Below are 12,121 nucleotides of genomic sequence, written 5' to 3' on the forward strand. Positions count from 1 at the left end.
TGACCCCAGCTGACTTCCTGCCCTTTGGGCGGGGAGCTGGAATTGATGATCTTCCGAGGCCCCTTCCAGCCCGAAATGTCTATGAAATCTATGTCACCCCTGGCAGCTGTGTGGCATCTGTCTGCCTGCCCGGGCCCCCTTTTCTGAATCCTCTTTCCTACCTGCCATGCCTTGGTGTTGTGGTTTGTAAGTTGGCTAGACTATGTGACCAGAGTCTAACAAACAGTGCCTTGCCTCCCCTACTCCTTCTCCAGCTACCAAATCACCTAGGTATTGTGGAGATGCCCTTTTCTCCCTTGCTTTCTCCCTCTAGCTTTGGCTGGGGCAACAGCCCTGTTGGGTTTCAGCCCACCTAACTTTAGTCAGGCCTTTGAACCCAGGAAGGGGCAATTATTTGGACTGGAGGGTCACTGAAGGATTTTTGGTGAAGTCTTGCGGGCCGGTGGGGAGGGGGAGGGAGAGGGCAATGCTGAACAAGTAGTGGGGGGGCAGTGCTGACCCAGCACAGGAGGAGGTAAGGGCACTGATGCCCCCTGGCAGTGGCAATGCGTAGGGGGTGCACATACACCCCCTGGTAGCCTTGGTACACTGCCTGCCCAGCCACATTCGCCACTTGGGCAATGGGATGGCAGGGGCCAGGTGGGAGGGAGCATCACCTGCAAGCTCTGGCCAGGGAGTGGAGCGCCGTTGTGCTCCCAGAAGTGGCCGCAGCCACTCCCACAGTGATTGGCTGTCTTGTGCTTGGCTGATCAGCCAGATCGACCACAGAGGGACACCCTCCCCCCAGCCCAAGCAGCAGGATCAGCTGCAGGGGTACCCCCCCGGTCACTGACTGGTTGCTGGGGGGGCCATGCCCCCCCGACTAAGGTGGCACAGGTCACCCATGCCACCTGGCTTGGTGGAGAAAGGTGGCAATTGGTCCTATCCGGCCCTGGGCTGTCTTTCCTGTATTAAGGGGAGTAAGACAGGGATGGTGGGATCTCCATGGAGATTGGCCTGGGACCTCTGCAAGCAGGGCAGGCTTAGCCAGGTGGATGGGTTGGGGGTGCAGATGCACAGGTGGGTAGAGCTAGGAATGCAGGGTGGTGATAGTTTGGGCTTGGAGCCCAGGGCAGAGTTACAATCTGCTCCCTGCTTGCCTGCCTACAGCCCCATCCCATCCACCTGACCAAGCATGCCCTGGCCATTGGGGTCCCAGGCCAGTCTCCATGGAGACTCTGTCTGCCACCCCCCTCTGTCCAGCTCCCCCAATGGTTGCAAGGTGGACTGGTGGTGGTACCTGGGCAGAGAGTCTGGCCGCCATGCTGCCCCCACCCCACTGTGTATGCAGGGTGGCAAGACTGGCCACATATGTCACGGCCTAGATTGCTAGTAGAAACTGCAACTGGGGAGCTGGGCAGGACAGGGTGCTGCATGCCAAAAGGTCGCTCCTCCAATGACGTGTCACTGGAGATCCCAGGCTGGGGCAGGGGCTCTTCAGGCTGCCCATGCTCATGTAAACTGTATTGCTGTGGCCTGGGTCTCGGAGCACCACAATGTTGGTGTCTTGTGAGCACAGCCAAACTGACAATTGTGGTTGGTCACAGTGACCTACTATGCCCTCAAGGCCTTGACTTTATGCAGCCCTATGATGCTGACTGATTGTGCCCTTGCTCCTGCATTGCTCCTGACAGGGCCTCATAAATGTAGGTGTTGGAATGCCCACCTTGCTCAAACTGGTTTGGCACCTCCATGTCACCCCAGAGCACCAAAAGTTCACCAGTCTCCTCCTGGCTCCAGTTGGAGCCCAAAACGGAGGGCACAGGAATGTACACGTGGGTGATGTTGAGCCTGGATTGTGAGGATAAGGCTATGCTGGGCCCCATGCTGGCTTTCTGGACCCCCGCATGGCTGTTCCACTGTTGCCAGCCCTGCGCAGCTGCCAGCAGTGCCCAGTACAGGGCACAGCATGGGACCGGCAGCCATTGCGCATTAACTAATCACTTTTAAATTTTCTACTTGCAGTTGCACGTAGCAAATTTAATCATGATTAAGGTTTGTTATTGTGCAGTAAGCACATGCACATGTAAACACACATTTACTGTGCAGTAAACTAGGCATCTGCGCAGTAACATATCTCATGTAGACGTACCCAGTATGTCAGTTTTTCAAATTCAGTGCTGCCAGACACTAGGGCTATCTGAAATTTTGCTGGATGTTTCATTTCAAAGGTGTTTTGATATGTTTTGAGCTCAAAACTGCAAAATCAAAATGAAACAAAAGCCATTGAAACAGCATCCCACACCCAGCACCAGGAAGATTGGTGCTGCCTGTCATCCAGCAGGCAGACTGGGGCCCACACCCCCGGGAGGAGTCTGACAGAGCCCCGCAGCCCTCCCACGGGTGTGGGTGGGCTCCCAATATGCCTGATGAATGACAGAAGGCTGCTGGGACCAGTGCTGGTCTCTCCCAGAGGTGGGTACAACTAAGACTGGTGCTGCTGCTGGCCCCAGTCAGCAGCAACAGCATGCTGTCATCCGGTGCGCAGATCCAGGGGCGCAGACCCCCAGGAGAGCTTGGGGATGTGCCAGAATCCTCCCCGGGGAGCGCGGCCCCTGGATTTGCACTGGATGACAGGAGGCTGCTGCCGGCTGGGACCAGTGCTAAAGCCAAGTAAGCCCAGCTTCAAAACTCAAAATGTTTTGAAAGTTTTGAAATTTTTTAAGTGTCTTTATTTCATTTCAAGCATGTTGTCATCTGGTGCACAGATCCTGGGGCCTGCAGCCCCAGGAGGGCTACCAGGGCTATGCCAGACTCCTCTTGGGGGTACAGGCCCCTGATCTGCCTGCCGGATCACAGGAGGCTGCTCCTGCCACCTGGGACCAGCAGCAGCACCAATCTTCCCAGGCAGCAGGAGCAGCCTCCTGTCATCTGACAGGCAGATCGGGGGCCTACACCCCTGGAAGGAGTCCAGCACAGACTTCCTGAGGGTGAGGGTCCCTGGATCTGCCTGCTGGATGACAGGAGGCTGCCATAGCCAGCAAGTGACAGTTTTACTTGTCAACATCTTGAGGTGCAGTTTCCCAGAACCCTCTGCACCTATCTCCTTGAAACTTGGCAGGCTTCATGCCCTCAGAAGGGTCTACCATCCCTGCAAGTTTCTTCTGAATCAGACAAGAAATGACAATGTTTTAGGCAGTTTTGTGCTTCCCCATTATAGCCTACAGGCGAAACAGCGAAACAGCATCAAAACGGCAAAACAGTTTCAATTAAACGAAACGGAACAGCGCTTTCGAAACTAAATGGAACTCAAAATGAAACACTGTTCCATTGAAATGTTGAAATGGAAGTCAAAGCAGAATGGTGCTGTTTTGCACAGCCCTACCAGGCACCATTAGAAGCTGAAACTCTCTCCCCCCTGAAAGGACATTTGGGTTGGCCTCAGATCCCATGCTGAGATCCCCTATGCAGCCTGACACCAAATCTCCACATGAACCTGTGTCAGCCTCAGTGCCAGTGAAGCTAGCATTGGATGGGCCCTCTGAATGTTCCAGAGGGAAATCACCAGTTAGGAGCACATCCGGAAAGCCTTTACTACAACCTGCCACCCTACAACCACCAGATTCTGGATGGAGCAAAAAGGATCCTAGGACTTTCCTGCATGCTGGAAATTATTGAGGCTTAGTATGACTCAGTTAAATTATGGCTTTGGAGTCATCTGAGAATGAGAAAGTGTATGCAGTTTATTATTTGAAGGAAAAAAACTCCCAAATAACTGGAGTTACTTCCATTAATTGTCCACTTACACATTCAAATCCTGCCTTCCTTTTCTTCTTTCTTGTAACATATAATAGAGGATTTTCCTGTTGAGAGGAACCTGAGGAACAGGAATTGTGCCATCCCTTATGCCATCAGTTTGGGGCAGGAAGGGAGGCAGTGCAACAGTGTTTTCTGTGGGTATTGCTAAGGCAAAAAGTCTGATCAAGGGCTCAGGGTATGATACGCATCCCCAGGTGAAATGTATGTGGAAAAAAATCAAAGAACCATAGTTACTAGTAAATAATTTCATTTTCTCAGAAAGTTAGGAAGTTACTCAAAACAGAACCATTCTGTAATTTTATAATAAAAGGTCTAAGGGTAGTATTGAAATAAGTTAACTTTGGTGCTGAGGAGATAATCATCCACCTACTCTACTTTCTTGACATTCTCTATAACTGATCTTACACCAAACATCAATCTTGTTCAGATTACCTTTTAAATATTAACATGCCACTGCAGTATCTGTAGTTGATGTTTCTTCACCATTAATATTAATATTAATTGCACGTAACCTTAGATCTAAACTACATTTCTAGTTATGCTGATTAGGCCTGTGTGAGTCAGCAGCGATCCAATCCAGCTTCAGATCTGGCTGCTTCAGATGGCTGCGATCCGATCCAGACAGAGCTCTGAACCAGGTTTCTGCCTTGATCCAGCCGAAGCGGCTTTGAAGCTTTGGAGCTACCTCGGAGATCCGGCCATAGGGTATAACGGGAAATCAATTAAATATCTATAACTTTGTTTGTTCTGATTTGATTTAGATGAAACTTGCAGGGATGGTAGCTTCTGCTGAGAGCATGAAACCTGCCAAGCTTCAAGAAGATCAGCTTTCATGAATTTGGGGAACTGTACCCCAAATTCATGAAAGCCAAACTCATGTCACAGCTGTGTATTACAACACAGGGGGGTCAAAACTGTACAAGTGGTAGTTCTTACTGAGGCCACAAAGCCTGCCAAGTTTCAAGAAGATCAGTGTAGGGGTTTGAGGGGAACTGCACCTCAAGCTGTGGACAAGCAAGACTCATGCCATGGGTGACCCAGCACAGCAGGGATGACAGCTCATGCCATGGGTTAAGGCACAGCAGGGTTGACAGCTGCAGGGATGGTGGCCCCTGTTGAGGCCATGACACCTGCCAGCTGTGGAGGAGATCAGTGCAGGGGGGTTCTGGGGCCCTGCAGCCCTGGCTGCCGACAGACAAAACTCGTGCCAAGACTGCATCTGTCTTGGGGCAGTTGATTGTCTGTATTGATTCTTTCCTCTCCTTAGCCTGGTTTTGTAGGTGCTAACTTATGCTCGTTAAGTCGTTATGTAGTAGCTAGGTCCTGTGTATTGAGCTGGTCCCTGAGTCCCTGGTCCCTGATTGATTGGTAGCTGATAACACAGTAGCTAGCAGCCAGGCCTGCAGCAGTGTCTCCCCTCCCCGCCCCAAGACAGAGACAGTCAGTCCCACAAGCACCCATGGCAAGAGTTTTGCTTGTCCGCAGTTTGAGGGGCAGTTCCCCCCAAACCCCCCCTAGACGTGACATGAGTTTTGCTTCCAAGAATTTGGGGTGGTGTTCCCCCCAAAACACCCACCACAGATCTTCTTGAAATTTGGCAAGAATCATCCTCTCTGCAGAGTCTACCACCCCTGAAAATTTCATCCAAATCAGACAAAAAACAACAGTTATAGATATTTTATTGTTTCCCCATTATACCCTATGGCCGATCTCTGAGGTGGTTCAAAGGCAGCTCCAAAGCTCTTTGGAAGCTCCAAACCACTTTGGGAAGCCTAACCAGGCCAGCGTTTCGACCCAGATGTGCTGCTTCAGACCCCAAAGCATCCGGAGCTTCTCCGGATCCGAAGCTCTGTCCGAAGCCTTGCACAGCCCTAATGCTGATATAGCTTCACTCAGCATTTGGTCCTGGCTGGCTTAAAGAAAAATATCCCTTTTCCTTCCCACTTCTCCAGACAACCTGCACAAACCAGGTTGAGCAATTCAAGAACAGAAAGAATTATTTTTATGGAATAGTAGAAGCTGGAGTATTGTTGCAGCCATGAAGTTCCCAGAAATGTATGAAAGGCAATCATATTTGTGATATCTTTTATTTGACCAACTGTATAGTTTGGGAAAACTATTGGACAAGCTTTCCAGCATCAAGTGCTTTTCCTCAAGTCACTTGATACCCCAGAATGCATCCAGCAACTCTCCCATCTATACGGATGTTCCAGTAACAACTATCACAAAAAATCCTTGCCTGTTATAGAATGTGTACATATTACAAAGGCAAGTAAACAAAAAATCCCATTTATTTCCATACTTAATTATACACCTATATTTTTATTTCATCAAAAATAACAAAAGTCAGATAGTTTTTAGTCATTGATTTTGCTGTTAATTTTCATGCTGTGGTTATTTTTTGTTGTTTTTTTAACTAGGCCAGTTATCAGAAGCAATATAATGCTGGAATGCTTAATCAAGATGCTGCCCAAACATTAATAGGTGCTGCAGAAAGCTATGTTGACATTAAAGGGAAGTAAGTGCTTAATTTACTTTAATTTGTTTAAAAGAGGAAAATCAGTTGGATATTGCAAATTATAGGTCACCCATGTCCAAATATGGGTGTAACCAATATTTATAATATTCACATTGCCTATATTTGTTTTTACGAATGAGTAACATGTAGATGCAAGCAGGGCAAGTACATGTTTTTTAGAGTTCCTTATTGAATTAAAAGTTTGCTCCAGCTGTATATATTCTACATATGACAATAGTATGGAAGCAGTATGTAATATGAAAATTGCCAGACTTAATACAGACAGTACAGTAATTTACAAAGTGTCTGTACAGTAAAGTTATTATCTGAAATGGTTGTGCCCTCGAGCATGATTCACTTTAGGCAAGCCTGCCTCATAAACTGGAATCAGTTTAGCCGCTGCTCTGCAGCAGTTGGGGCATATTCACACATGCTCTGGATGGGGTGCGGGTAGTGCTTTAATTAGAGTGGCTCAGAGAGCTACTCTAATTAAAGTGCCTGCAGCGTCTCATGTATCAGCAATCCCACACTTCAAAATGGCGGTGGGAGTCCTTTAATTAAGCTCATTGAACGAGCTTTAGTTAAAGCACTCCCGCGACCATTTTGAAGCGCAGGGATGCTGATACTCAAGACATGGAGGCTGCTGGAGCACGCTAATTAGCACATTCTGACATGTTGTAATTACAGTGTGTTGGAGCAGCCCCCCCATACATCTACAGGCACCCTTGATGTGTATTAATTAGCATTACTGAGTAGTAGTGCTAGTTAGCTTGCCTCAAAGTAACTGGCCCACTTGTGCAGTTGTTGTTACACTGCTTCTGATTTAGGAGGAGGCAGACATGGAGGCCGCTGGAGTGTGCTAATTAGCATGCTCTGACATGGTTTAATTATAGTGTGGTGCCTCCAGTGTCTCGTGTAACAGTAATCCCGCACTTCAAAATGGTAGTGGGAGCTCTTTAATTAATGCTTATTGAACTAGTTTTAGTTAAAGCATCCAGATATATATTTTTGTCTTTGACTATACATATGCTGAACCCAGAGCTGGCTTGAGGGGTGTGTGGTGCCTGTGCAGGGCCTGTTTGGGAGGTGGGGGGTGGCGAGCAGCTGGAGCGCAGAGCTGGTGGCGCATGGTAGCCAGTAGGGACTGTATGGCACTGACAGTGGGACCCGGGACGGTCGCACTGATTCGCTTCCCCCAAGGGATGGCTCTGGATGAACCATTTACTTAAGTGAGGCACAAATTTAGTTTTACTTAAGCAGGCATGAATTGAGTGCAGAATTTGATCCAGTTATATTGTTATTTGCATAATAGAAGTGTAAAATAAGAAAGAATACTGTAGCATTGAATATTTACTACTGCATTTATGAAGTATCTGTTCAGGTGATACTGTAGAGTGGATCATCAGCTGAAATAGATTTATGTTGCTTTACTCCAGTGGAGTTATACCAATTTACACTTGTGTGTATATTGTAGGTTTATTTCCAGCAGTATAATATTTTTGTTTTAAAATAATGTTCTTAGGTTTATGAATATTCATGAGGTAAAGACATATTGGGAAAGCAAAGGACTATTTGTTCTTTGTAAGAGATTGCTTTCTGATTGGGTTTACAATGTGAAAGAAGAAAAATCTAAGCCTTCAAGGTAAGAACAGTACAAAAATTCCTAAATAAAGTTTTATATGTACTACATGTCAGTTTGGCCATCAGCACAAAATTATTATTTTTACCTGTTTTTAAGATTATTTTTTCATACCATCTTATTGTTTATTCTTTAAGGGCATTTACAACATTTGCAGTATATACAGCATAGGAAAAAGCTTTTGAAGTGATTTGTGTAAGCTTCAGAGGGCGCATCCACACATGCAGACATGTGTGCTTGCAGCAGCTAATAGGTTTCATAGACTTTCAGGCTGGAAGGGGCCTCGGAAGATTATTGAGTCCAGCCCCCCGCCCAAAGGGCAGGAAGTCAGTCGTGGTCACAGGGTCCCAGCAAGATAAGCATCCTGTTTGCTCTTGAAGGTGTTCAATGTGCTTGAACCACCTCCGATGGCAGGCTGTTCCAGACCTTGGGGGCTCGGACAGTAAAGACATTCTTCCTTATGTCCAACCTGAAACAGTCTCATAGTAGTTTATAACTGTTCAACCTCATTGTCCCTTGGGGCGCTCTGGTAAACAAACGCTCCCCCAGATACTGGTGGTCACCCCTGATAAACTTTTAGGTGGCCACCAGATCACCCCTGAGCTTGCGCTTTTCCAGGCTAAAGAGCCCCATGGCTCTCATAGCTCAAATAGAAGCGGTGCAAATTTGAGCCAGGGCTTTTTGCCTCAGTGCATATGCCTGGACATGCACTTTGGTGTGGGGCAAATTGTGCCATTTGGGGCAAAGTAACCCTGCCTGTCTCCTACCAGATCTGCAGCTAGGGGGAGCTAGAGGTGCTGGCCCCAGCAGTATAAAAACCTGCCCTGTGGTGGCCCCAGCAGTATAAAAACTTGCCCTAGCAAGCAACTCAGGGCTAAGCTACTTGCCCTTAGGAGCTTCTGGGGCACAAAGTGGCAGGACCTGCTTGGCAAGAGCATAGTTGGGGCACCTCAGTGGCTGAGTCTGTACTCCACCCTCATCCCACGAGCCACTGGAGACCTCAGCTGGAAGCTTCTCCATGGAGCTGTCGCCATGGGCACATATGTGGCAAGCTTCATGGACACCCCAGTCTCCTGCCTCTTCTGCGGGCAGAGGGAGACCCTAGCGCACGTGACCCTCGAGTGTGCCAGGCTGCAGCCCCTCCACCTCCAGAATATTCTCCTAAGATTCTGGTTGAATTTCACCCCTACTTTTTTGTTTTTGGTCACCCCATCCATGGCCCCAAGTCTCAGGACCTCTTGGTCAACTTCCCCCCGACCCTGGCGAAGTGGGCCCTGTACTTGGCCAAGAAGGAGGCTCTGGCTGGGAAGGTGCCCGGAGACTGTGGGGCCACTTACCTCTCACTTGTCCGTGCATGTTTCTGGGCAGAGCACCAGTGGGTAGTGTCCACTGGCTCCTTGGATGCCTTTGAGGACTGGTGGGTGTGGCCTGGGAGGCTGTGCACAGTGTTCCCCTTAGGCACACTCATTTTCAAGTTTTGACCCTTTGATCCACACAACACTCCTATCCTGTTTTTTTCATTAGTTGTCCCAAGTATTTTGTTGTAGCATTCACCCATTAGTCTCCATACAATAGGGACTACTAGTTAGCCAGGTGGACCTTAGGGCCCACGGTATTTGAATGTTAGAAATAGACAGGAGCTTCTGGGGGAGAAGCCTAAGAGAAAGTTGGCCATGCCCCTTCCTATCCCAGGCAGCTGCTGTTGCTGCTGCTGCTTGATCTCAGGAACTTCTCAGGGAAGTAGATCATTCACCATGCAGGCTGTTGCTGCTGCTGCTAGCCTACTTTCAGGAGCTTCTGGGGAAAGTTGGCCATGCCCCTCCCTGCTTCAGGCTGCTACTGCTGCTGCTGTTGCTAGCTCTCTCAGAAGCATCTGGAAGGAAGTTGGCCATGCCCCTTCCTGCATCAGGCTGCTGCTGCTGTTGCCACCCCCCAATGGGGGGATCCTCTGCTGCACGACACTGCCCCTGCCCTTGGGGAGGGGCCCACTGAAATACACCCCAGCAGTGCACCCCAGCTTCTGCACTCTTGTTATGGCCTGCTGCCCAGCCCGCCGCCAAGTCACAGTCAGAGAATAGCCTAGGGAGGGAACCTGCACTGCCTTTGGGCCCCTCCTCCACCATCACTGCCAGAGCCTGAAGGTGCCTTACCTTCCCCAGCTGCCTTGGCAGGCCACCCCTGCCTTCACCTCCACTTTCACCTGAAGCACACCCTCAGTGGCTGAATTGGACGGTTACTACCACTGCTGCTGCTGCTGCCTCCTGTTCTGCTGCTGCCCCCTCTCAGGAGAGAGAGAAATTCCCTGCTGCACCATCTTGCACCTCCCCACACTGGATTACTTCCTTAATTGACACTTGCTTCTGCACTTCCCCACAGCTGCCTCACCATATCTACTCCTGTGCTTGTGTTCCTGCCTTTGGCCTTGCTGCTGAGTGCCTGGCTGGAGGCCTGAAGGGCTTCTGCACTGAGCTTCCACAAACAAGGTGCCTCCACTCCTCCAGCCATCTTTTACAACTGCCTCAGCAGCTCCTCTGTGTGTTTTGCCCTCGTGTGGTAAGTCCTGTGGTCCACTCCCCTTGCCCTGGTGTTTGTTGTGTGGCTGAGTAAGCCAGCTCAAGTCTCCCTAGCCCGTGTGTGTGTGTGTGTGTGTATTTCCTCCCCCATCTTCCCCAGGCATAGCCCATCCAGTTTCCTGTGGGGCTGTAGCTCAGTGAGCTTCAGCCCCTTCCCTCTCTCCCACTCCTTCCCCCACAGCCCCAGCCTTCCCCTACTGGATTCACCAGCACCACTGTATATTTTGCTTTTGTTTATTGATTTCCCTTTCCACTGTGTGAAGAAATGGCAGGGCAGGAACCTTCTGGGAGGGCAGATGCCCCCACAGATCTTCCTGTAGCCCCCACCATGGGGACAGATCCCAGCCAAGCCCCCAAGTGGATGCATGCCCCTGCAGCCCCCACCCCAGAGGCAGAGTCCAAATGACCTCCTACAGGGATAGAGATGCCTGAGACGTCTGCTGTGAAGGCAGGCAAGACTTCAGCAGGGAGTCAGCAGGACCAGGGGGTATCCCCTGGCCAGGCCCCTCCCAGAGGGGTTCCCAAGCCCCCTTCCCCCACCATCAAGGACCAAGGGCAAGGGCAGTGGGAAGGGCTCTTCTTCAGCCTCCTCCACAGCTGGGGGTGGGAAAGGCAAGGGCCCTGCCCCCAAGCCTAGACCACCAGCACCTGAGAGGACCAAGTGTGCCACACCAGTCAGCACACCCACTCAGGCTGGCCCTGGCCCTGGCCCTGGCCCTGGCCCTGGCTCTAGCCCCAGCCCCACCAATGCAGCCCCCAGCGAGGGAACTGCAGCTATGCACAGGTGGCTGCGGGGTGGCCCACAGCCACGGGGCATGGACCCTCCACTGCCAGCCCTTCCAGCTCAGGTGGTGGGGCCCCCTTTCCAGCACTTATCTGCAGGCATGGGGTGAAGTGCCAACTGCCCACATGGGAAAACTTGAGTTTTGAGACCTTGGTGCAGGCCCTGGCTTGGGTAGTGGAGGCCCCAAGATTGTGGCTGCCTCCTGCATTCATGGCAAGGGGGTCATTTTCCTTGCCTCGGAGGTCACTGCACAAAAGGCAGTGGAGAGGGGGCTCATGGTGCAGGGCCAGAACATCCTCCTTGACGGCTGCCTTGTGATTCCTTTTCAGGGGGCCCTAGTGAGGATTTTCTATACATTGGGGGACCTGTGGTTCTTCCGGTGCTGTGCCCCAGGGCACTTGCACCATGAGAGCCCCATAGGCCAGGCAGGCAAGGCATCTGCAGTTCCAACTGGTGAGAGGGGTGCCTCTACCACTGGTGCCTCTCCCCACTCAGGCTTCCCTGGCACTCCAGGCGCAACTCCCAGCCCCCGTATGAGCTCAGGGGACCCCACCCACCACCCAAATTTGGCAAAGTCCTGTGGGGGGGGGGTGCAGCAGCCAAGGAAGGAGAGGGAGCAGGGCCCCCTGCCCCTAGCCATGCCTCCTGCTGTAACTGCCCCTCCAACCCTCACCTTCTCCTACTGGAGCCTGTCTACCTGAGAACCCATGGCTAAGTGGGTGCAGGTCCCCTCTGGGTGCAAAGTCAAGAGGAAGACCCAAGTGCAGCTGGAGCCCTCTGATGTGGATGACTTCCCCCCCACTCCCAAG

The 12,121-nt window shown here is 50.7% G+C and overlaps 1 protein-coding gene across 1 annotated transcript in view; it reads left to right on the plus strand.

Moving 5' to 3' along the window:
- Positions 1-12,121, plus strand: part of LOC109318189 (sodium/hydrogen exchanger 10-like) — a 206,155-nt gene that overhangs the window by 96,172 nt on the left and 97,862 nt on the right. The window contains exons 13-14 of the mRNA XM_019547271.1: positions 6,219-6,316; positions 7,839-7,958. Of these exons, the coding sequence (XP_019402816.1) occupies positions 6,219-6,316; positions 7,839-7,958 (218 nt within the window). The remainder of the gene's footprint in view (positions 1-6,218; positions 6,317-7,838; positions 7,959-12,121) is intronic.

Source organism: Crocodylus porosus, unplaced genomic scaffold, assembly GCF_001723895.1.
Source record: "Crocodylus porosus isolate Cpor-Errol unplaced genomic scaffold, CroPor_comp1, whole genome shotgun sequence".
Taxonomy (NCBI): domain Eukaryota; kingdom Metazoa; phylum Chordata; order Crocodylia; family Crocodylidae; genus Crocodylus; species Crocodylus porosus.